General features: G+C 35.8%; 2 protein-coding genes across 9 annotated transcripts in view; one reads left to right on the forward strand and one right to left on the reverse strand.

Moving 5' to 3' along the window:
* LOC125668547 (uncharacterized) overlaps positions 1 to 27713 on the reverse strand; it is a 62680-nt gene that overhangs the window by 29199 nt on the left and 5768 nt on the right. Inside the window, exons 1-5 of one of the 7 annotated variants that reach the window (XM_056162833.1) lie at positions 12270 to 12404; positions 11218 to 11254; positions 6806 to 6887; positions 5301 to 5348; positions 2701 to 2915 (exon numbers count right to left, since the gene is read on the reverse strand). In XM_056162833.1, coding sequence (XP_056018808.1) covers positions 2701 to 2915; positions 5301 to 5347 — 262 coding nt within the window. In that variant the 5' untranslated portion in view covers position 5348; positions 6806 to 6887; positions 11218 to 11254; positions 12270 to 12404. Of the gene's footprint in view, positions 1 to 2700; positions 2916 to 5300; positions 5349 to 6805; positions 7263 to 9165; positions 9533 to 11217; positions 11255 to 12269; positions 12447 to 27713 lie in introns of those variants that run through there. The other 6 variants (XM_056162832.1, XM_056162831.1, XM_048902795.2 and 3 more) reach the window with 6 other exon arrangements.
* LOC125668549 (long-chain-fatty-acid--CoA ligase 5-like) overlaps positions 21788 to 27713 on the forward strand; it is a 53795-nt gene continuing 47869 nt past the window's right edge. The window contains exon 1 of one of the 2 annotated variants that reach the window (XM_048902800.2): positions 21788 to 21830. Coding sequence is in view for 1 of the 2 variants with exons in the window: in XM_048902797.2 (XP_048758754.1) it covers positions 24022 to 24056 (35 nt within the window). In the remaining variant the exon portion in view is untranslated. Of the gene's footprint in view, positions 21831 to 22744; positions 24057 to 27713 lie in introns of those variants that run through there. The other variant, XM_048902797.2, reaches the window with a different exon arrangement.

Raw genomic sequence — 27713 nt, forward strand, 5'->3', positions numbered from 1 at the left:
TTGGCCTGATAAACTGAACATTATTTTGGGGGGGTTTTATGACACAATCTGATTTGATCTCCAATACTGACAGACAGTGCAGAATTTAGTTGTATATTTGTGAAATTACTTTATAGTAAATACCAAGGTACCAAATTTACAGAAGAACAAGATGTATTTGAGAAACACTGATGACCTGTCAATCTAATTAAAATCAGATCCTAGAATACACTCACAATCGCTACAATAGGATCTGACATAACCCCATAGGGGGTCATGTCCGCATGACCTTTTGCTTGGAATATTCATGAGAACTATTAGCCAGTCAGATTGCGCCATACAGACAAAGATGGCTATTTAGGCGGTTCCTGGCAATTCGTAAACAAACTGCTGTAATCTCTCTCCCACGAAGTTTATTTTCACACTGTAAAATTGCATATTCTCACATAACGAATCTTAAACTTTCGCAATAATGCCTAATCTATTCCGTTCATACAAACAACAAAACGTACGACAGTCTTCACAAAAACTCAGTGGTCCGAAGACCGAGGTCAGTGAATTTTACGGTCGGTTCAGTGAAAATTAAAAATCAGGAAGTCCGATGGACTTGAAGACTTTTAGTGAGTCACATTAAATATAATGTTGGATTTAGATATTCTAAACGTTTTATTTGCTTAAATTTACCATCAAAATAAAAATAAATCAATAAATAGCACATAGGGTAAGTGTTTGGACATCGTGGTTTGTTTAATTCGTAAGGAACGATAACTATACTTGTAATTGTCAACATAACTTGTACGTTGATCATGTGAATATTAAACGAATAACTTGTTAAAACAACAAAAATGGTCGTGTTCAGTATCGCACTGCACACTGGTAATTGCTGCTTTATTGTGCTTCGTCAATTGCAGTTATCTCTGATAGAATTGATTAATCGTTTACATTTGATGTTACATGTAGAGAAGGCTACTTCCTAAAATGCGCTCGGGCTGTTTTCATGTTTGTGAAAAATACGTGAATTTGTAGTCTTGTTGTTTGCGGGCGAACAGAGAAAGAAAATCCTGTGTATGGTGTTGTTTTTCTGGCATCGACAGAAAGGATGTCTTAGGGTGGATATGAATACGAGTAATAACCATAGTTTCAGTAAATTAATACATAGTACAATTTTACAATGTATTCCATAATGTATATGATAAACATGAAAATTTAGGGGGCCAGTAAATTTCACTGTGGGCCAGTAAATTTAGACAGTTGACTGGTCTGACTGGCCAGCAAGTTTTAAATGTTTTCGTGAAGACTGGTACGATATGAAATACACCCAAATTAAATTAATTGTGAATTCCGATTTATGTATGAATAGGGATGGGTACGATTTGAATAGTTTTCAAGATGGTTTACTTAAATAACGCGAGGAATATAACGCCAGTCGATGTAAACGGTGCATTGTGACGTCACATCTAGCTGCGATGTGTTTTCTTTCAAACCAAACAATCGCAGCTGACATAAAGTTCATCTGAACATGACCCCTAATCGTGTTATGTAAGAAGTCTGATTTTAATTGGATTGATGCCCTGTATGACAGCAAAGTAATTATAGAGCCTAGAGATCTTGTTGAAAGGAATACACATGTGAAATATGAAAGCCATATCACTAGTGATGGGCAATCGGACCAAAAACCATAATTGATTATCGGCAATAATCGGACACAAGTAATCGATTATAATCGGAATTGGCATTTAAGTGTTTTCCCCTTAAATTAGATGTAACAGAATCATTAAATGTATGGAAACAACATTTGAATTCTTTTTTGTTTCATTTGTTCACAGGTAAATAAATCAGGATTCCAATATATCAAGTGATGGAATTTATCTATAATCTCAATGTATCAAAGATAACAGTGATAGGCTCCTTTATTTGATTGTTGAATGTCATTGTTGTTACCGTCCTTCATATCTCCCGCCATTTTGTTTGCTTATTTTTGATCGGGTTTGACATACAGAAAATAAAATTTGAACAAAGTTGAAGTGATTTCCGGATTTTGTTTGGTCAACGATGTCGGCGACTTTTATTTTGTAATCGATTAGTAGCATCGTAGGTCTCTGAACGACCGACAATCGATCATCAGCGACAGTCGTTTCATCACTACATATCACTATAAAGAATTCAAAGTTTATGGCCAAGGTTAAAATTTTACAAAAGTAGGTCAAGCTTTTAAAGATATGAGGTCTAAAACTTTGGTACAAAAAGAAAGGTCTTGTCAAATAGAATACATATATGAGAAATATGGCCTTGGTTAAAGTTTTTAAAAAGTAGGTCAAACTCCAAGGTGAAGGTCACAAAGTGAATTATGGTACCAAAATAAAAATCTCATCATACGAAATACACATGTGAAATATGAAAACCCTATCACTAACCATTCAAAAGTTATGGCCAAGGTTCAAGTTTTTGCAGACAGACAGCTACATGTAGATAGACCAAAAACTATATATGTATGTCTTGAATCTCAAATAACAGGGGCATAAAAATCACACTTTCAAGTACTGTGATTCTGCTAAAGCATGCTTTCAAGAAATGGTGTGCAACACACTTTTCCTATATGCTCTCATTTAACACACCTACCAGTGCTGGGAAGTTACATACACGATACATGTATGTATAATAGTTCTAATATACATACATCTTCCTTCACATGAATAGCTGTAAAGTAATATACAGTTTTACCTTTCTCTTCATTTTTTATAGCCTCTGTTGTCTCTTCCTCCTTCACACTCACAGCTTCCACCTTACTGGTCTCTTCCTCTTCCTCCTCCTCCTCCTGGTCAGAAGCTGTCAAATCAACATCCACCAAATTTTCTTCACTTCCTCTTTCCATTTTCTTTTCGCCCTCTTCGTCGATGGGTTTTACAGATTCCTTTTTTACAGCTACTGCACGTGAACTGACATAAAATTTGAACACACTACATAATATTTACATTTCTAATGTTTGATGTCTGTAGATTGTAATGATAGCCATTTCCTCATGTGTTCCAGTTGTAAACAATGTGCAAATGAATCTTGATAAATATAGTATGTCTATTTAAACACCTTGGAATTCTGACAGAAATGAAAGCCGAATGTAAATACATACACACTCATCATGAAGAGCCAACTCGCTTCATGAAGTATGCTGGGATGAAGCATTGCAATGCATTTTCAAAAATGAAATTTATTTCTCAAATGAAATTAATCTCCACAACAGTGCATGCATTGGAATACTGACTGATGCATTGCATTTCAAGCACTGGTAATTTAAGGTGGCTCACTACACCCAGAAATAGTTTCTCAAATTAGTACGAATTGATTTAATTATAAAAGATATGATGATATACAATAAGTATATATGCCAAAAAGGCAAAAAATATACAAATTTGGATAACAACAAGATTTTCAAAAAAATTATTTCAACACATATGAATAAAAGACTGGGGAATTTGAACCCGAGATCTGCGGTTCACCAGCCCAATGCTTTAACCACTGAGCTACAATGATAGACAAACAAATCGATCAATACAAACAATTTCACAAAACATTTAAATCGCCATCTTGTGACATGGTGTCATACAGAGTACAAGCTTTAGTGTAGTGAGCTACCTTAATATAACCCTATATTGCCAGAATCCAGAATCTGAAGCTATTGTTTTGCATTCTATCATGATATTCAACTATATTTATAAAGCAAGGGACTTAATATTCCAAAGGAAAATCTGGCAAAATCTAATTGTCAGTCTTACTAAAACATATCAGAATTCACTTCAAAAGGTAGAACTGTAAATATAGCTGACTATGTTCTATAGCTGACTATGGTTCTATAGCTGACTATAGTTCTATAGCCGACTATGGTTCTATAGCCGACTATGCTCTATAGCTGACTATGCTCTATAGCTGGATATGTTTTATAGCTGACTATGGTTTTATAGCTGACTATAGTTCTATAGTTGACTATGCTCTATAGCTGACTATGATTCTATAGCTGACTATGCTCTATAGCTATGTTCTATAGCTGACTATAGTTCTATAGCTGACTATGGTTCTATAGCTGACTATGATTCTATAGCTGACTATGCTCTATAGCTATGTTCTATAGCTGACTATGCTCTATAGCTGACTATGGTTCTATAGCTAACTATAGTTCTATAGCTGACTATGGTTCTATAGCTGACTATGGTTCTATAGCTGACTATGCTCTATAGCTATGGTTCTATAGCTGACTATGTTCTATAGCTGACTATGTTCTATAGCTGACTATGGTTCTATAGCTGACTATGCTCTATAGCTATGTTCTATAGCTGACTATGCTCTATAGCTGACTATGGTTCTATAGCTAACTATAGTTCTATAGCTGACTATGGTTCTATAGCTGACTATGGTTCTATAGCTGACTATGCTCTATAGCTATGGTTCTATAGCTGACTATGTTCTATAGCTGACTATGGTTCTATAGCTGACTATGCTCTATAGCTATGTTCTATAGCTGACTATGTTCTATAGCTGACTATGTTTTATAGCTGACTATGTTTTATAGCTGACTATGCTCTATAGCTGGCTATGTTTTATAGCTGACTATGGTTCTATAGCTGACTATGCTCTATAGCTAACTATGCTCTATAGCTGACTATGATCTATAACTGACTATGCTCTATAGCTGACTATGCTCTATAGCTGACTATGCTCTATAGCTATGATCTATAGCTGACTATGATCTATAGCTGACTATGCTCTATAGCTATGTTCTATAGCTGGCTATGGTTCTATAGCTGACTATGGTTCTATAGCTGACTATGCTCTATAGCTGACTATGCTCTATAGCTGACTATGCTCTATAGCTGACTATGCTCTATAGCTATGTTCTATAGCTGACTATGCTCTATAGCTGACTATGGTTCTATAGCTGGCTATGGTTCTATAGCTGACTATGCTCTATAGCTGACTATGGTTCTATAGCTGACTATGCTCTATAGCTGACTATGGTTCTATAGCTGGCTATGGTTCTATAGCTGACTATAGTTCTATAGCTATGCTCTATAGCTGACTATGGTTCTATAGCTGACTATGCTCTATAGCTGACTATGGTTCTATAGCTGGCTATGGTTCTATAGCTGACTATGCTCTATAGCTATGATCTATAGCTGACTATGTTTTATAGCTGGCTATGGTTCTATAGCTGACTATGCTCTATAGCTATGTTCTATAGCTGACTATGTTTTATAGCTGGCTATGGTTCTATAGCTGACTATGGTTCTATAGCTGACTATGCTCTATAGCTAAATATGCCATGAACTTACCTTGAACCTCTCCCTCTTCTAGCTACTTGTTTTCCTCTAGGTGGCATTCTAAATGCAAATACAGTGAAACCTGTATTAAGAGACATTTCAATGGAAAGAAAAACTGTCACATATGAAAGCTGGTCTGTTTCTATGGGTTGCTTACTTTTATTCAGCAAATGTTATACAATGGTGAAAATAAGCTAACTGTACATGTATATGGATTTTTTTCATATCAAGTATGGTTTTCACCATAACTTAAACTTAAAATCTAAAATGTGGTATGGTGAGTTATAATTTATAAAAATTTACACTTCTATTGAAGAATATCACTACTGACACGAATGCATTTCTAAGGATAACAAGAAACCCATGGGCTACATTGCTCACTTGAGTGACCTTGACCCTACTGTTTTTAATCTGTTTCGATTTTTAAAAACTTTCTTTGAAATCTTTATTCCTATGGAAAATTCTTGCCCCATATTTTGGCAAGGTCTTGCCATATAGGAATCTAAATACAAACAAGAAATATTTCAGAAACATGCATGACCCCAGAGGTGCAAAATTGAAAAGGGTTATATGCTCATCTATCATATAATTGATAGTAGTGCCAAAACAATTCAAAATATTGAGCAGACAATAACTTTCTATGTCCAGAGTGGATTGACCCTTGAATTTTTTACTCATATGGCGACATCACCAGTGCCAGTGAAGGGCTGCAAAATTTAGGCCTATGCTCAGTGCTTACAGCCTTTGAGCAGGGTGGATCTTTATCGTGCCACATCTGCTCTGACATGGGGCCTTGGTCTCACCTGAAGGACTGTCCCCATTTAGTCACCTCTTACAACAAGCAAGGGTACTGAAGACCTATTCTAACTCAGATCCCCACAAGAATATACTCCTTGGGATGTACCAGTGTAACAAGTTTGATGTCAATCTAGCAAATGATTCTTAAAATATAGGAAACAATATATTCCTATGTCCAGTTTGATCCTTGACCATATAAACCCAAAATAAAAACGGGTCATCTACTCCTTACGATGTACCGGTGAACCAAGTTTGATGTCTGTCAAGCAAAGGGTTCTCAAGATATTGAACAGACAGTATCTTCCCATGTCCAGTTTGACCCTTAAACATGAGACCTCAAAATCAATAGGGTCATCTACTACTTAGGATGTACCAGGGTACTAAGTTTGATGTATGTTAAGGAAAGTTCTCAAGATATTGAGCATAGTATTTTCCTAGGTCCAGAGTGTATTGACCCTTGACCTCAAGATCAATATATTTTGACCAAATTTAACACATTGTGTGCACAGGTTGTCGGGTGGAGTAGTCTTTCTATTGATTCTACTAGTGAATAGAATAACCCGTGGAATGGGAGATCTTTCAAGGACAGTTATGATGCTATCCCTGCTAATCTTACATTCCTTGTATTTAAAAATCATGTTGCTTTCGCTATTAATGATTTGGCAGGTTCTGCAATTTATGGAAATGATATCTAGCCTTTAAGAATTGTTTATGTGTACTTAATATTTTATTTCTAGGGTCATCTCTGTCTATTGACACCATGTTGGAGTGTGGGTTCGGTTCCCATCCCGTCAAATCGGTCTGAAAAGAACGAAAGTTTTCAAATATGACGCCTGGCTAAAGGGAAAGTGCCAAAATTTGAAACTACATTTTATGGCATTACCATATAGATTACATGAAAATTACAACATATTTCTATCTATACATTTGACTTTACTACGATTTTAACTGGTCATGCATCTCTTTAAAAAAGAGGACATTTTGAACATTTATGCTGATTTCAATATTTGAAATTTTGGCACTTTCCCTTTAGCCAACCGTGGTGATACATGTATATTAACTTCCGTTCTTTTCCAGGGTTGTCACTAATGCAAAAATCTGCATCCAAGATGCAGCTAATTCATTTGGGACGCAGGTTTGTCTGATATGGCGAGTCCCGCGGACACATCATGGACTCTTGAATAAAATCATAAATTTACTTAGAAGTCCTGATATTGTGCATCAATAAAAACTTGTAGTAGGGAAAAAAAACAAGATGTGTTTGTGAAACACAAATGCCCCCGATAATGGCCAATTACGAAGATGGCCAAGGGCAAATATCTTGGTACCAGTAGAAAGATCTTGTCAAAAGAAATGCTCATGTACAATATGAAAGCTCTAATATTTACCATTTAGAAGTTATGACCAATGTAAAAAAAAAAATTTAAAGTAGGTCAAAAGGTTTAATACCAACGGAAAGGTCTTGTCACAAGGAATACTCATGTGAAATATCAAAGCTCTATCACTTACTGTTCAAAAGTTATTAGCAAGGTTAAAGTTTCAGACAGAATGACAGAAAGGACAAAAACAATATGCCCCCCGATCTTCGATCTCGGGGGCATAAAAACTCTAGGTAAAACATACGCTCTAGTGATCTGAAATAATACCATCGTTCACAGTGTCCCAATCCGACTTGCTTGTTTAGCGTCAGTCAATAAGGTGCGAATTAGAATATAATATTCAAAAGATAATTAGATAAGATGCAAAATGAAGAACATTTTGCCACTGGCAGTCATTTATTCTCATTTTGTTATTTATTTATTTTACAAATCGGAATCTATATTCAAATATAAATGTTTGTCTTCCGGAAGCCATTTTTATTGGAATCGAAAGTAGCGTAGTTTGTAAACTTTGGTAGGTTTTACAGATCGTTGGCGAACAAAACTACTACGCATCTATTTTATCACAATGATAATTTGTTTAAAATGCTGTTTAATATTGAATAGGGTTGTTGTGATGATAGGAGATTCAGCGAAGTAATTCTGTTGGCATGGACAATTAGTCGTCTGAGGCCAAGTCGCCAATGATTAAAAACAAATCTCAAAATTTATATGTTTTGTACTGCTTCCAATTTAATTGTCTTATATAGAAAGACTCATTAAATATTCATGGGACTCATCAAATTTTCTTGGGACTCAAGCTGCTTATAAACCACGAGTCTAGGACTCGTCTTCAATAATTTCTAGTGACAACCCTGCTTTTCAGACTGATTTGATGAGATGGCTCTCAAAATAATTGAAATAGTGTGCGATTTCCTTTGATGGAACATGTGTCAATCGGCGACAGGTACATCATCATTTAGGAAAATCATCACTGCAACGAATTTTGCCATGATAATCCAATAAATTGTTAATTTGGAGTACAGAAACAGGTGTTGAACTGAGTGGGGATATTTTTTTCCAAGATGGTGACTTTCGTCCCTTGTATTGATATGGTACTACCTGCAGGGGTGTAATTCAAATGATGTATAAATTGCCGAAACATGTCAGCATCTTTATCAAAACAATTTCAAAGGGGTTTTCAAGAGGATTCATATTTTTAATTATATTTTTCACAATCCGGTGTTGTAGCATCAAATTTCCCCCCGCATAAACGGGCCCAGGATAGACATTCCCCTCAGAAAGATGGGCCTGGCACAGAATTTTCCCCTAGAAAGAATTAACCAAGGCCCAATTTCCCCCCCTAGAAAAAACTGTTCCAGTATAGAATTTTCCCCTAAATGACAGTATGCTCCCCCCCCCCCCCCCCTTCTTACAAATTAGTAGTGCTGGGTATTGCGACCCAAAAATCGTATTGCGATTTATTGCAATATAAAATTTTGCTTTGCAATATATCACAATATTATAACAATCTTTATGAAATAAAATAAAAACAGTTATCTTCCGATATTTCTTTAATTCTACTTGAAACACTATTAATTGAGGGCGAAGCCCTCTCACGGTCCGAAAGGCTGTGAGAGCGGAGCTCTCTCTATAGCTAACACGTATATATACATGTTTAAAACGAAAATATAGGAAAATAATGAAAAATTAAACCATACCTATGGAACTTGAAAAGTTTGGTACCAATGGCGTCAATTCGAATATTAGCGCGTGGACATGTATTCCTCCATTTTGAATCTCGTTTACCCTAGTTCACGTCGTTCTGAGATGTTACATAAAATCCGTAAAAGCATGTAAATCTTATTTTCTTAATCACAATATAATCACTCCATGATTAACGCCATGTTTTTTGTGGTTCAAACGCTATGTTTGTAAATTTGCTAAATAACGACGCTGAATATGACGTCACAATGTACTGTTTACATCGATTGCGTTATATTTCCTGCGTTCAATATATAGGCGGATCAAATGTCCAAAATCAGGATGCTTTGATACAGCTGTCCTCGTGCTAACTTCGGGTTATTTTTGTCCTGTTTTGGATATACACTGTAGGTACTAATGCCAAAACTTTTTTGCTTCACCCTCAAACACGGTCACACCGTAAAACATATTAAACATTGACAAAAGAATAACTGAATTAAGAAATGGTTAAAGTTAGTTGATTTTTAGGCTATTTGTTCAGTTATCGCTGAAGCTCTTGGGCTCTTGCTAGGATATTTCAATTCAAATCCACAGCTTATCATTGCGGATAGTGAAACAGGACTCGAGGAAGGGGGAGTAGAACCAGGGGTCGAAATTAACTTCTTTTACCACAGGCTAATTTTAGCCTGTGGGTAAAAAATCCACAGGCTAAAATGAAAACCTACAAGCTAAAATAAAAATAATGAAGCAATGCTCTTTTTTATGTTTTTTTTTTTAAATCAATGATTTTTCCCATCGTTATTCATTACTGAGCCTAGTGGGTCAACAGACATCATTTGGACAAGACACTAAGTTACGTAAGTCATATGGTGCAATGTTTAGGTCTCTTGATTATCGCACCTCTAATCCACAACCTGTTTACCACAGGTCTAGATCCTGTCTTCCAATTTCATGTCACATCAGGGTTGTCATTAGTTATTTTTCAAAGCGAATCCGGGACTTATGGTTTTATAAGCAGCAAGATCACGAGCCCCATGAACTTTTTAAATAATTGTTTATGCGGTGAGCAGTGCACTCGTGTCATCACTACAACCCGACCTCATTGACAATAAATTAATTTAGATAGGACATTTTCATGATTCTGATAAAAATAACTACCAGAAGACTTGGTAAAATATAGACTCCGATTTTTTTTTTTTAGATAAATAAACAAAAACCTTATACTTTCAATTCAATTTAATCACCCCTATAGGTGAACATGTCTATATTTTTCACCATAATGCGATGTCCGACCTCTAAAGCATATCTGTTTGACTCCGAGTTTCTTAAAAAATCGTAAAAGAAAAATCCGGATAGAAACCGTTGTTGAAATCGGTCTTTCATGTAAGGGTTTGTATGATTCAGAGTGCAAGTTTAAGAAAAGCGAATAGCGCATCACCATATAAAATGGATACGATACGATCATAGTTTGTAAATCACCACTCGCTAAGATTTTCGAGTGTCCATTATTTGTACTCGCTATTTTTCAAATGTACTCGCATATTTCGAGCCTTGTATTGTATATCTTTTAGTCGACTTTTTACAAAAAATCCTAATGATATTGACCATCATTAAAAATCTTATGGGAAGAATATTGTATTTACTATATATGCAATTCAAAGTTTTCAGTGTGTACTGTATATACTTGCCTATAAGTCGGATTTTAGGGAGCTAAAAATTGGTCCAAAACTATATATCCGACTTAAAGGCGAGTCCTAAGATGATTAGCATTTTTCTGGACAGCGTAATGTATAGTATTTTTGAACAACTTTGTACTCCAACGATTATCATGATTAACGTTGACTGGACATATTATATTATTCATGTATTCTAGGATTATATGCATAAAGTACAAGTATTTACATATTTTCATGATTTTATTCATCTTAAGTGTATATTATTGAAATTGATTTGTTCATAAAATGAATAAATATCAGCGCATTTCATAAAATATTATTTCAAACAGAGGTGAAAATGTTAGAGCATTGGTTTGAAATTGCCAACCGATTCTTGAAAAAATTTATACTGACTTATAAGCGGGTCAATGGCAAATCCCTCCAAAACAGCCTACAAAATATACAACCGACTTATAGGCGAACCGACCTATAGGCAAATATATACGGTAAATCCAATTTCAACATCTCCAAAAAAAAATTGTTTATTTTTTAAATATCGTAATATTAATGAGCGCATATTTATTTCATTAAACATTTAACAGCACATATTTGCTTCTTTTTTGTAACTTTTTTTAATAACATGAACCTCTTTATAGCAATAATAACAAATTCCATTGATTATTATCTACAATTGCATAGGTTTGCTTCATTCTATATTTATTCAAAAGCTTCTACATGAGAAGAAAAAATCTCTTGCTGTGGCCTTCAACTCGATATTTAGATATATCGACGATGTTTTATCTGTCTACAATGATCATTTTAATTCATGTCTATTCGACAAAAGATTCCAGTCGATGAAATCCGGAAACAGGAGGGGGAAAATTCTATACCAGAGCGGTCTTTCCGCCCAGGGGGAAACTCTATAATGACTTTGTACATAGGGGGGAATTATATGCTGGGGCGCTCTTCCCCCCAATGTGGAAAATATATCCCGTTTTTCTATGCTACAAGTCAACACTGGAAGACAAGCCCCTGTATAAAATACAGGTTTTTCCCCTTTTCTTCTAAATTAAATTGGTAGCATTAATTGCTAGAACCAACTAAAGCTAAAAGTAAATTTTCCAGACATGAATTATGAAGGACTGCTCCGAGATTCGGTGAAGGCCTCAGTCCAAAGAATCTCAACCGAGATTAGGCTACATTGTAATTAAATTATTGCAGCTAATTATAGAGATTGTACAGGACCTGGTGGTTGTCGGACACTTCATTGATTATGAATAATTATCTTATTACTTTTTTAATTAATATGAATATATTCAGGGGTTCACCTGAGGAATGCGAAGCATAACAAATAGAATTTACACTTCATTGATTACTGAATTGTTTAGCACTGTCGCACATGTTCAACAAACATAGTTGTGTTTAACTGTTAGATGCACATTAGTGGTTTCCTATTATTTACATACTTTTAAGTGACCTATGTAATCACGATGTGATGGAAATGTCTTAAATCTGTAACAAAGCACCAGACACTTCTTCTGATCTTCAGTTCGTCAATTGAAATAAAATATGGCGGCGGGTAGTAGTTTAATCTTTATCAAGTCGTACAACGAATAGTTGGCAAGTGAACGCAATCGCTACCCAGAGTTATCGTTCCTTATTCTTACATTCACAAATACATTAATTATTAATTTGTTATAACAATAAAAATAATATACTGCTGCGGCCCTAATATGCTTTCATACATGCGTACTAGTTACTTTCACAGTTGGAAATTTCAAATAGTTCATAATATTATCGTAATTCATAGTTCTTCCTAAGTTTACTGTATAAGATAAGATATAAAATAAGAAAACTTTATTTCAATTCGGCATGTATAAAACACAAATAACATAAGCTCTATAGAGCTTTTTACCGAATATAAAACATATACATCAACATTAAAATAATAAAACAACATGAAGCAATATTTAAGATTCATGCAATCTGGTATTTCATATAGATCCTAGCCGGAGATCAGGTGGCAAGCGCCTCTCTGTCCAACGACAGAAGACCGCCCATCTATTTGATAATGTGAATATTACTCGGATGCTAGAAGATAACCATTACATATCACACAAAGAAAACTTCAAGAATACTCTTCTATTGTTACTGTTTCTGACCAATAGAATTCTTGTTATTCTAGCTAAACCATTCAGGTTCAGTCTTCTGTTGTTTAGTTATTCTATTTAGAGTTTTCAGGGTTGCTAAGTGTACATCTACCTCGCAGTGTATTTCTTTAGGAATTTCACAACACCTATTCAGCTTAGAACCATGGGGGGAAAAAAACAGATGGGGAGATATTTTAGAAATGGAAAAGAAATTTCTGAAGAAACAAATAAAGAAATGAAATTCTTTTCCTAAAATAATCAGTAAAACTGGAGTGTTAAACCACTTCATTTGTCACTCACACTGAGAAAAAAAGTGAGTAACTTTGTGACCTAAATTCAGACCAAATGAAATGTGATACTTTGCTGACCAAATTGTAAAGTCTATTGATCAATCCAGCAGGCAATTGAAAACTCAGCCGGTCTTTTGTAATTCGCTGTAATACTCATTTTTATTTACACCATCGTCGGATACCCACGGCTGATCTCGTATTCTATACCGGCGTCGATTCGATACGTCCCAGTGAACTTGAAATAAAAGACACCACAGAGTTTTGGATCTGCTTTATACTTGGGTATTAATTTTATTGAACACAAATGTTAACAGCAAACTCATAACTCAAACTTGATATGACAAACGGGATGATTTCAGTCTCACTATGGTCAGCGTCCCATATTTGTGTAGCGTTCTGCATGTGGTGTTTAGGCCTATGTCTCTCAACTGATTCGATGCACAAGAGCATGTTCTGCGTATAACCAGTTTTTAAATAGAGACAGACTGCTAACAAACAAACTGATGTACATTACACGGGTTTCAACAGTCTCATTTAAAGTCAGCATTTTGTAATTTTGCAAATTCCATGGTCGTTATAACGATCTAATTTACAAATACAACGTGTCGTTAGGTCGAATGCTTTGTGTCTGATGTGTTTCAAGCCGATTGTTAGATCGTACTCAACGCAATGAATTTGACTACAGATTACCACGTTTACCTGATCAGGACCAGGCTCCCGGCTCATGACGGATACTTACTCCTTCTAGGCGCCTGATCCCACCCCTGGTGTGTCCAGAGGTTCGTGTTTGGCCTGCTTTTGATTTTGTATTCTTTATAGGAATTATGAGATTGGTTACAATTCGTTATTGTCACTTCATATTTATTTTATGTATACGCGCTTTGTTTACAACTGCAACCACAGACACTTGAATCAAGAATAATGAACCTTTACCAAGTAACAGGAAGGGAAAAATGCAACTAATGATTCTCTGGATATGTTATACCGACATCTGGGTGTGTTATACTGACATCTTCTCTGGATGTATTATACTGACATCTGGATATGTTATACTGACATCTGGATGTGTTGTACTGACATCTGGATGTGTTATAGTGACATCTGGATGTATTATACTGACACCTGGATGTGTTATACTGACACCTGGATGTGTTATACTGACATCTGGATGTGTTATACTGACACCTGGATGTGTTATACTGACATCTGGATGTGTTATACTGACATCTGGATGTGTTATACTGACATCTGGATGTGTTATACTGACACCTGGATGTGTTATACTGACATCTGGATGTGTTATACTGACACCTGGATATGTTATACTGACACCTGGATGTATCATACTGACATCTGGATGTGTTATACTGACATCTGGATGTGTTATACTGACATCTGGATGTGTTATACTGACACCTGGATGTGTTATACTGACATCTGGATGTGTTATACTGACATCTGGATGTGTTATACTGACATCTGGATGTGTTATACTGACATCTGGATGTGTTATACTGACATCTGGATATGTTATACTGACACCTGGATGTGTTATACTGACATCTGGATGTGTTATACTGACACCTGGATGTGTTATACTAACATCTGGATGTGTTATACTGACATCTGGATGTGTTATACTGACATCTGGATGTGTTATACTGACACCTGGATGTGTTATACTGACATCTGGATATGTTATACTGACACCTGGATGTGTTATACTGACACCTGGATGTGTTATACTGACACCTGGATGTGTTATACTGACATCTGGATGTGTTATACTGACACCTGGATGTGTTATACTGACATCTGGATGTGTTATACTGACACCTGGATATGTTATACTGACATCTGGATGTGTTATACTGACACCTGGATATGTTATACTGACACCTGGATGTATTATACTGACATCTGGATGTGTTATACTGACATCTGGATGTGTTATACTGACATCTGGATGTGTTATACTGACATCTGGATGTGTTATACTGACATCTGGATGTGTTATACTGACATCTGGATGTATCATACTGACATCTGGATGTATCATACTGACACCTGGATGTGTTATACTGACACCTGGATGTGTCATACTGACATCTGGATGTGTTATACTGACATCTGGATGTGTTATACTGACACCTGGATGTGTTATACTGACATCTGGATGTGTTATACTGACATCTGGGATGTGTTATACTGACACCTGGATGTGTTATACTGACACCTGGATGTGTTATACTGACATCTGGATGTGTTATACTGACACCTGGATGTGTTATACTGACATCTGGATGTGTTATACTGACATCTGGATGTGTTATACTGACATCTGGATGTGTTATACTGACATATGGATGTGTTATACTGACATCTGGATGTGTTATACTGACACCTGGATGTGTTATACTGACATCTGGATGTGTTATACTGACATCTGGATGTGTTATACTGACATCTGGATGTGTTATACTGACATCTGGATGTGTTATACTGACATCTGGATGTGTTATACTGACACCTGGATGTGTTATACTGACATCTGGATGTATCATACTGACATCTGGATGTGTTATACTGACACCTGGATGTGTTATACTGACACCTGGATGTATCATACTGACATCTGGATGTGTTATAGTGACATCTGGATGTGTTATACTGACATCTGGATGTGTTATACTGACATCTGGATGTGTTATACTGACATCTGGATATGTTATACTGACATCTGGATGTGTTATACTGACATCTGGATGTGTTATACTGACACCTGGATGTGTTATACTGACATCTGGATGTATCATACTGACATCTGGATGTGTTATACTGACACCTGGATGTGTTATACTGACACCTGGATGTATCATACTGACATCTGGATGTGTTATAGTGACATCTGGATGTGTTATACTGACATCTGGATGTGTTATACTGACATCTGGATGTGTTATACTGACATCTGGATATGTTATACTGACATCTGGATGTGTTATACTGACATCTGGATGTGTTATACTGACACCTGGATATGTTATACTGACATCTGGATGTGTTATACTGACATCTGGATGTGTTATACTGACATCTGGATGTGTTATACTGACATCTGGATGTATCATACTGACACCTGGATGTCTTATACTGACACCTGGATGTGTTATAATGACATCTGGATGTGTTATACTGACACCTGGATATGTTATACTGACACCTGGATGTATTATAGTGACATCTGGATGTGTTATACTGACATCTGGATGTGTTATACTGACACCTGGATGTGTTATACTGATATCTGGATGTATTATACTGACATCTGGATGTGTTATACTGACACCTGGCTTTACATAAGTCCATATATAAAGGTGTTCCATAATGAAAACAGCATTTTGCTCCTCTGTGTTGAGAGTCAGTGAAAGAATCAGACCGATATTCGAACCCGGGGCCCTGAATCTTTAGTCAGGCGCTTTACTCTATCAGCTGAGCTAACTGGTTCGGGTGATCGAACCCGTCTGACCGCCACACCCCTAAGCCATTTTCACCTGTCAGTTCAAGGGGCTGATCTACCGCAACACCCCTCCCCCCCCCCCTGAATCTCTAGTCAGGTGCTCTACCAATTGAGCTATCTGACTATGTACAACCCCCATTTACTCTCTACCAGCATAAGGGTTTAAATTATTTTTGATTCATGAAGAAATGGCTATCATAATAAATTTGTACAGATACATGTATCAAACATAAAGACATTGGAGGTGAGGCGTAAATATTATGAGATGATTTACCAGAGACGTAAACGAGAAACGCCAAGCCTCTTAAGTTTTTCATAGATTAGTCTTATTTTTTAATGTATATTCCATCACGAGTGCAAATCGTCTAGGAACGAAAGGGAATTAAGGCGAAACGTTAAGCACTCGAATTGTCTAAATCCGACGCACCGATAAGGTGGCAGGGGACAGTTTCTTTGGTTTTGAAACATGTGGATAGGGGGTATACACCAAAGTCAGATTATGACAGACTAATGAAAAATCATATTTCCCTTTTATGTCAATACTTGTATTTCATATTAGTGTAGTTAATAAATTATGACCCTAAATTACATGTAATCTATAAATACTGGTGCTGGTGCACAAAACATGCTCTGAGCAGGTTCCCCTTTTTTGCTTTGATTTTCCCTCATTTGGGCTAATCCGCACCACCCCCACACCATCACAGTACCAAACATGGGGATTTAGACACTGTGCACAATCAAGAACCCTATCTGCCCTTCTCAAAAATCTACCTCTCATATGGGGCCATCCACCTTCCCTCACAGCTACAGACCTTTTGCTAGACCCTGCATGTTTTCACCGGAATTTCTTCAGCAACTGACCACGTGTCTTAGTTTCGTATTTGCACCCATCTATATGCTAGGAATCATGGTGACACCTACATGTTGTATATCAACATTTTTACTAAGCACTCAGCTACATTTGACATGCATCCTAAAATTATTGTATACATTTTTACACATGTAATATCACTTCAAATACAGGGTAATTCCATTTTTGGAAAAAGTTGACCGGGCCTATAGTGCGAAACTGTCCCCTGCTACCTAAACCATCGGCTGATGCGAGGTCAGCCGTGAGCACGCAGAATGAATTGATGTCAAAAGTTTATCTTCATTTCATATACAAAACGTAAAATTGTCGGTAAGTTACGTCAAATGATTTATTATGGCATGTTTTTATGAATGAAAAATTATTTGTTTTCATTCATCTTTTACAAAGGATACAACTAGAATTGTCTCTGTTTTCAATAATCTAGACGTATACGTGGCCTTTTCCCAACTTCCGTTGGGTGCCAGGTATACATCATGATGATTTTGAATACATACAATTAGGAAAAACTTGATACTTATATACCGATAGTTTGAACACCCTTTCCCCTTGACAATGCAAAAAAGTAGTTTTGTTATGTTGGCTACCACGCAAACCTCGCTTATTGTCACCGTTCATACTACGTCTTAGCCGCCGTGGTTGTATGATTAAGAAAGCCCTTGACTTTATGAATATTTATGTTCATATATCAACCAATCTGGGAACTCCCATAAGTAATTTGGATGGGAAATGCGGATATCATCGTGTGCCTCGTAGTAGAATAATCCGAGGATTGCCAATTTGGAAAACCTATAGACACAATAGCCAATCAAAATAAGTTCATTGATACGGAAATTGCAAGCATAGCCTCTGTTGTTAAGGCAGATTGGGAAGTTTCTAGTATACCGGTCCCCAATAGCACACGACTGTATATGAGCAGTTATTCCCCTTGCTGTTGCTAAGCGGACTGTAAACACACCGCCATTTGCATTTTCGCCTCGGAAGCTGAGAGGTGAAACTCACCAATGTTTCGTGAAATAAAATTGATTAGAAAGCCCAGCGGCAATTGAGCGTAATTAAGCGGGGGCTTGGGGGGCGGCAGACTCACATGATCAAGGTGATCATGTGAGTCTATTTTATAGATTTTAAAGAAATTAAGCAAGGATGTTGGGGGCAGCCCCCCTTCCGGAAGTATCCGTGGGCTAAAATGTTGATTAAAACATTTTTAAAAAGTTTTTTCCCCAATGTTACACTTACTAGAATATTTTTCCTAAAATAGGAAGAATCAATATCCTTTCTCAATCCCAGAAGAAATTCAGTTTGCTTTCATCAGCATCATTGACGATAATATTCAGGAGAATTACATATGATAACGCACACGTCACAATATTCCTAAACAACGGATTCTATTGATTTTGGAACATAAGTGTACGTCTTTTTGCATTCTAATTTCATTTTGAATTTATAAAACTGTGTTTAAAAACAAGTTCTAGTAAGTGTAACATTGGGGAAAACAAGTTTTTTAAACTTCATTTAACACAAGGAATTCAATTTTGGGCTTAATTTTACGATTTTACTTATTTAGCGCCATATTTTGGGGATCGGTATACTAGAAGTGTTCCGGCAGATTTGGTTTGATATAAAGCTATACATAATACTAGACTTGCTTCTAAAAAGAGTGACCTGTAAGCTTTTTTTGTCTGTTATTATTTGTAAGCAAACGCTACAAGTTTTACCTGTGGATGCAGCCATTAGAATATTGAAATCTGTGATTGGTCAATAAATGATTGTCATTTCATAAGCAAGGGTTTGAGGTAGGATAGATATTCCTGGACTCAGTAAGCATGGTTAGCGATGATGGCTATATAATCAATGATTTAGGAAATCCTGTAGTCTCGGCTGAGATTCGGCTTGGCTAAATATTTGAACTGATGCCTTCACCGAATCTCTGAGCAGTCCTTTATGTCTGGAAATTCAGTCTTCAAACATCATGGGAGACTTCATTTGAACAGAAGATTTTAGTGACTGTTTTCAATCTCATAATTCCATTAAGGAATAAAAAATTAAGAATACGGCAAACAGACTCACTTGGACGCACCAGAGGTTGACCTGTCACACCTGCCTTGAGCTTTTTGATGAAGTAAACGGAGTAATCCATGGTCTAAATTAGTATGTAAAGAATGGCTTAGCCGCCCAACAAATGCGTATGAAATACATCAGACAGCATTTGACCCAATGACAGATTGTATATATAGATTAGAGTGTTAAAACAACCATAGAACTGACCTTAAATTAAAAAACTAATCATATGTGCTATTGTGTATTGAATCAATTGAGAGACATAAACATAGTATGCAGGTGATAATGGAATATTGCTAAAGTCTTAAAGTTGAGTTGTTAGTTTGCTGCTAACATCTAGACAATTGTGCTGATAATGCAGACCGGAGTGTAAATTTTTTTCATAATATGCATTATTCATTTTGTCTGCACTTAGCTAGAATTTTTGGAGTCAGGTCATTTATTGGTCAGTAGCTATACTAGGGAAAGTGTTGTTAGCTCACTTGAACCAAACATACACAGGGATATGACTGATTGACAGGGGATGCCTACTCCTCCTAGGCACCTGATTCCACCTCTGTCGTGTCCAGGGGTCTGTGTTTGTCCTACTCTTAATTTTGTATTTTTTATGAGATTGATCACTGTTATTTATCCTGACTTTTCATGTAGCAACTAAACCAACATTCTACGAGAAGTCAAAATTTGGCCTCTAGGACTCGAGGCTTCAGGGTGAGATGTTAGAAGGCCATACTCAACACAAAAATATATGATGAAACTGTGCTGACTCAAAACTAAAGACTTTGTCAAGGTCATGGATATAAGAATAATTAATGGAAACATTGTAATCAGATCTGATTATCAGATAGTGACCCTGAAGGAAGATCATTTCCCATCTGCCCCATGCCCCACCCTGAAAGCTACAATTATTTATTTTATATTAAAAAAAAAGCACTAAAAACTAAGGAATTCAAATTGTCAGAGTTTGTAATATATTTTTTTCTTGGGACCTTTTCTTTCTGATACCCCATATGTTTGTTTCAATCCAAAAGAGTTAGCAAATGAAACCTTAGGAGAGTCAATTAGAAAGAGGAATTAGGTTCAGTAAATTATCTAATCACATGTACTGGCTAATGGATTATGTATTTGCACTTGAAAACACCCATTTGCAGGGTTTTCAATAAGCATCAGCACTGGCGAAATGTTGCTGCTTTTATTCACAGAAATCGTCAACCTAAATTTCCTGTAACGTGTAAATTCACATAGCCTTTTATACATCCAGATATAGACTTTTAAAGAAAAAAATGTATTTCACTTTTCAAACATATCAAAATCATATCTTTTTGACAAAGAAAATCCTGCACAAGATGTAAAAATTATTCTCTGGCTCCAGATTGACTCAGAATGCACCATTTTGAATGATTCAGATTTCTTTGAAAAAAAGTTTCCAGTGGGTCAGCAATTAACTTGTCTCGATTTAAGAATTCACCTGCTTTTGAATAAGTTGTTTCACCTTTTGTATTCATGTAATTCATGTATATCAACTGTGTAGGCATTGTACATAGATGTTGTAAAATGGAAATTCTTTATTGGTTGTAGAAAGAAAACATTTAGCAATATTGACTGAATAGTGTATTGTGCTTCAGTACTGGCAAATAAGGAAGAGATTCTTTTTGGCTGTAAAAAGATTTTAAAACAAGAAAAAATAAGCAATTTCCTTGTTATGTGATTGACTTACCTGATAATACTTGTATTCACATAGGCTCTTAAAATTATGACATGGCATGTATGAAAATTTATATTATTATAAAAATATATACACCTAGTCAATCATATATCAGGGCTTGAAACTCATGTTTTATGTCACCAGTCCAGCCGGACTGACCAGTCCGCAGAAAAAGAAGTAGGTACAGTTTCTAAAGTAATTTGGCCCAAAATATCGATGATTTCACTTGTAGCTCAAGCCCTGACATTCAAATAAGGAATGGATTAGCAAACCCAAAATCCGCTCAATTTGATCTGCAAAATGGTTTGTGTCATATGACGAGAGCTAGAAGTTAGCATAAAATAGCAGAAATGCCATTTTCAATGAAAATATCCACAATTTCAGGTGGTTTTCCTTTCAGAAAAAATACAGCGCATGCGTCGAGCAAATTCATATTCAAGTATGTTTTTCATCTTAAAATAATACACAATATATATCATTTTCATTTTGCTCCACAAATGCTCACATCTTTTCCTGAGCAATAATCTGTATGACATTTGACAGTTTTCAGGCTTATTTTGAAAAAAAGATGGGAAATGTCTTATTCATGATGTCATAATGCTATCCAATTAGGAATATCATTCTGATTTTGTTGACATATTATACCATTCTCTCACCAGAGGGCGCAAGCTTCACATACATCTCTGTCAACGCTTGGAATCACGTGACATTATAATCACATGATATAAACAATCATTCTCGGTTTCGTTTCCCTTTAAAAGTTTTGACAACATGTGACACATCAGGCTCTTTTCATAGCCCACTGGCACATTAAAAAGTACCTATTTACCATTTAACTGTTTGTTTCTTATTTTTATATTGTTTTTGTCCTGTCTGTCATTCTGTAATTCTGTAAATCTGTAATTCTGTCATTCTGTCTGAAACTTTAACCTTGCTAATAACTTTTGAACAATAAGACTTATCACTTAAAGTGATAGAGCTTTGATATTTCACATGAGTATTCCTTGTGACAAGACCTTTCCGTGGGTACCAACATTTTTGACCCCGTGACCTTGACCTTGGAGTTTGACCTACTTTTTGAAAACTTTAACCTTGCTAATAGCGAGCGCAGCGAGCCAGCGCTCCGCGCTGGCTCGTACTGCGAGCTCTAATGACTAAAGTGCGGGAAATAATCCGAGCTAAATTCTCAACCTCTAACAAGAATTTTTTTTTGACGCCAATCCCAGAAGTCCCTCGTACAAAATGGCGGATGGTTCGATTCGCAAAATAATAATAATAAAAAAAATCTTTGAAGTATTACAAACCTTTCTTATTTGAAAGGAAAGGATGACAATCATATTCTTCCCCCTTTCTTTTTCTTTTTAAAATATTGTCTAAAGAAATGTAAATAGTCACGTCACAACTACCAGGCTACGTCACAACAAGCTCGTTGCATTTGCCGCTAAACTGGTTCCTACATTGGCGAGAAGAGCAAGACAGTAATCTTGACAGTGAACCAGATCAGTTTTCCTTGTTTTCAATATAATTTTTTTGAAAATGTATTCAGATATGCTGCGCTCGCCCCAACGGTCACACCGTAATCATATTAACTTTTGAACAGTAAGTGATAGAGCTTTGATATTTCACATGAGTGTTCCATGTGACAAGACTTCTCTGTGGGTACCAATATTTTTTACCATCTGACCTTAACCTTGGAGTATGACCTACTTTTTGAAAACTTTAACCTTGCTAATAACTTTTGAACAATAAGTGATAGAGCTTTGATATTTTACATGAGTATTCCTTGTAACAAGACCTTTCCATGGGTATCAATATTTTTGACCATTTGACCTTGGAGTATGACCTACTTTTTGAAAACTTTAACCTTGCTAATAACCTTTGAACAGTAAGAGATAGAGCTTTGATATTTCACATGAGTATTCCTTGTTACAAGATCTCTCTGTTGGTATTGAACCTTTTGACCTTGACATTTGACCTACTTTAAATTTTTTTTTTACATTGGTCATAACTTCTAAATGGTAAATATTAGAGCTTTCATATTGTACATGAGCATTTCTTTTGACAAGATCTTTATACTGGTACCAAGATATTTGCCCTTGTGACCTTGGCCATCTTCGTAATTGGCCATTATCGGGGGCATTTGTGTTTCACAAACACCTCTTGTTTTTTTTTTTTTTGTTTTTTTTTTTAGAAATAAGCGTATTTTGTTCATGTTATCAAAATAAAATAAAGGAATTTAGTAACTTGATTTGCCTCAGACAATACTGTAACACTTATGTGAGATTTATATTTACTAATCTGGTTCATCTGATATCTAGAGAGGAATGCCAAATGTGTGTTTAAGCTTCCATAAGTATGTTTTCCAAAATGACGTTTTAGAAAATTGACCAGTCCCATTGGACTGACTGAAACAAATGTCAGTCAGTCCTCCACACTTTTAACCAGTCACAGACTGACGGACATATGTTAATTTCGAGCCCTGTATATTTGACTTGATAACTGATCAGTTTTCTTTCCTGTGAAACAGTGTTAGACAGGAAGAAAGTCCAAATCTGTTGAAGATATTTAAGAAATAAATTTCCTTTTTGAAAATACATGAGGGTAAGAATTGCAACACATCTTGTCGGCATATGTTTCATGAAGCGCTTAATCACAGTTTATACTTGTAAGTATTTTCAAAACTGAAATTCATTTTTTTTTAAACTGCGTATTAGTTGATTGTATCACTAGCCCCAAGGGCTATGAAATCTAGAATAAATTTCCTGTTCTGCATATATCTAAGCTAAATTCTAATATTTAGCAGCAGTACAAAACAAGATGTGTTCTTAAAAACACAAATGCCTCCGAAAGTGCCCATACTGATGAAAGACATGTACGATATAATATACTAGTATATTAAGATGGGGGCACATTAAGTGGCAAGAAATGAAATATACAGCATTCGTAATGTTCGTCCTGAATAAGTTTTACCAAATGTTTAACATTATAAATCATTTAAACAATAAGAGTAAAACTAAGTGGGTTGAAAATCAACATAGAAATTGGAATTTTAATCCAATGTTTTCAAGGGAGTTTGCACTGAAAAAAATGTTCCTGACCCGTGCGCGGCGATAAGCTTAGATCTTTTAAATCCGCGCTGAGTTAGCATCTACCTGTTGCACTTTGATGTCAAATGCTTTGACTAACAGATGAACATCACGGATGCTGTATATTTCATTTCTTGCCACTTAATATGTCCCCGTCTTATAATAACCATGTTAACACTGTATGACTATTTTAGACCCTCTTTAGAGTCAAAACCCTGGGGTTGTGAAATTCACAATTTTGGTACATCCTTTTCTGCTTATGCTAAGTATCTGTTTAGTTTTTATACAGTGTCAGCAAAATTAAAGAAGTCTTTCAAATGATAAAGAAAAATCACTATTATAATGTTGGCCATACCCTGGAACCAAAACCCCTACCCCTGGGATTAAAATTTGTTTAACTCATAAACACTTTATCAAGTTTGGCCTTACCCTGGAGTCTGAACCTCTACCCCAGGGATCTTGAAATAATATGTACATCTAGTCAAACCCATTCATGCCAGTTTTGAGGACTGTCAAAATTGATATACAGTATCGAAATTTTGATTTTGGATACCTGGGTACTACTCTGTTAAAGTTAACATAGATCTGTGGGTATTAAATTATTTTAATCTGTATAGTGTTGATATTAGGTAGTTTTGACCTTTCAACATCCTGTTTACATTATGCATAAATTTGTTATAATGCATTCCAGAATAAAAAAGGAAATTCCAGGAGTACTTTTTCTGGGTTTTAGAGCAAACCTGTCATAGGGTAAACGAATTAAGATAGAGGAATGTTCTCCTATCTCAAATGTTGATGTAGTAACATTACTCTATCCTCTGTGGATCTTATTGCTCAAAATCTCTGATAGAGGAATGTTCTCCTATCTCCAATGATGATGTAGTAACATTACTCTATCTTCAATGATCCTATGATAGAGGAATATTCTCCTATCTCAAATGCTGATGGAGTAACATTACTCCATCTTCTATGGATCTTATTGCTCAAAATCTCTGATAGAGGAATGTTCTCCTATCTCAAATGCTGATGTAGTAACATTACTCTATCTTCTATGGACCTTATTGCTCAAAATCTCTGATAGAGGAATGTTCTCCTATCTCCAATGATAATGTAGTAACATTACTCTATCTTCAATGATCTTATTGTTCAAAATCTCTGATAGAGGAATATTCTCCTATCGCAAATGCTGATGGAGTAACATTACTCTATCTTCTATGGATCTTATTGCTCAAAATCTCTGATAGAGGAATATTCTCCTATCTCCAATGATGATGTAGTAACAATCTATCCTCTGTGGATCTTATTGCTCAAAATCTCTGATAGAGGAATGTTCTCCTATCTCAAATGCTGATGGAGTAACATTACTCTATCTTCTATGGATCTTATTGCTCAAAATATCTGATAGAGGAATATTTTCCTATCTCCAGTGATGATGTAGTAACATTACTCTATCTTCTGTGGAACCTATGATAGAGGAATGTTCTCCTATCTCAAATGCTGATGGAGTAACATTACTCTATCTTCTATGGATCTTATTGTTCAAAATCTCACCGCGGTGGCCGAGAGGTTAGAGCGTTCACCCTGCATGCGGAAAGCTGGGGTTTGAATCCCGGCCATGGCAGACCACAGCCTTAAGTCGTTAAAATAGGTAGTGACAGTTCCATCGCCAAACGCTCGGCATCAGCTGTGAATGTCACGGGTCCTCGGAGATTACCTTAAGAACGGATGTCCCGTGTCACAGTAGGTGTGGCACGCTAAAGAACCGGAATGTTCTCCCATCTCAAATGTTGATGTAGTAACATATAGAGGAATGTTCTCCTATCTCAAATGTTGATGTAGTAACATTACTCTATCTTCTGTGGATCCTATGATTGAGGAATATTTTCCTATCTCAAATGTTGATGGAGTAACATTACTCTATCTTCTGTGGAACCTATGGTAGAGGAATGTTCTCCTATCTCAAATGCTGATGTAGTAACATTACTCTATCTTCTATGGATCTCATTGCTCAAATCTCTGATAGAGGAATATTCTCCTATTTCCAATGTTGATGAAGTAACATTACTCTATCTTCTATGGATCTTGTTGTACAGAAAAGTCTTAATAATTAGAAACTCTAATATTGTCTTTGTAAAGCACATGCTATCTGTGTATGTACTGCACTGTCTTAACAGTTGCTTGTTAAGGGGCATCCTAAACACTATTGTATTCATAACTGTTTGGTAAGAAAATCAATTTGATAAGGGAACTGTATCTTCTTTCAATGATCATGATATAAAGAATTTCTATGAACATACACACACACACACATATACATGCATTAGGGCATTGGCAAAGGGGCAGCAATCATCGCCCCGATAATTTTGAAAAAAAAATTGAAAACAAAAATGCAAAATTTGGAGAGGCGATATCTGCTAATTGGAGCGGTGAGTATAACGCGATCTGTGGTCAATAGAGCGGCAAAATGCGAAAGCCATTGTTTACACTAGCTGATGAAAATGGGATCTACAATTAAGTGATAAGACAATGCCTTCTTGCTGTAAAAGAACCAATTTAGCAATACTGCTAACACAAACTTTCTGTCAATTCAATGAACAGGATATATGTATAATAAAATACATAATGGTAGAAGGCCAATCTCTAAAGCTTACAAAAGTATGAAACAATTAATTACATAGAATATTGAAAGAAGGATGAGGTAGACAGGGAATCCACACATTTCAGAGAAATTATCGCCACAAAAAATTATTTAAAAAGTGGGGGAGGATGTAAGTAGTATCCATGCTTCAGGTGCCTGCATGTGGATGAATGCTCTGGATTTCTTTCATAATATAATTTCAATTCCTTAGAATAATAATTTTGTCACATGCATCGTCCAATTCGGATTTCATGAAAATATAGCTACAATTTACATTACCAATTCATTTAAGATTTTCAAATATGACAGGAAAATTACAATAATATAAATGTGATGTGTTTATAAGTTATAAAGGAACGTGATATCTTCTGTCCCCTCAAGAATTTTACTTTTTATCAATGGTGGAGAGAGAGAGAGAGAGAGAGAGAGAGAGAGAGAGAGAAGAATCACATTATTAAAGTTATCAGTTTGACAACAGGCTGATAATTGAATGCATATCAATGTATCAAATCCATCATGAATATTCTTACAGGTTGCATATTATATATACATGTATGTACGTATCCATCTTGAAGAATCTTAGAACATATAGAGGTCA

Source organism: Ostrea edulis, chromosome 4, assembly GCF_947568905.1.
Source record: "Ostrea edulis chromosome 4, xbOstEdul1.1, whole genome shotgun sequence".
NCBI lineage: Eukaryota > Metazoa > Mollusca > Bivalvia > Ostreida > Ostreidae > Ostrea > Ostrea edulis.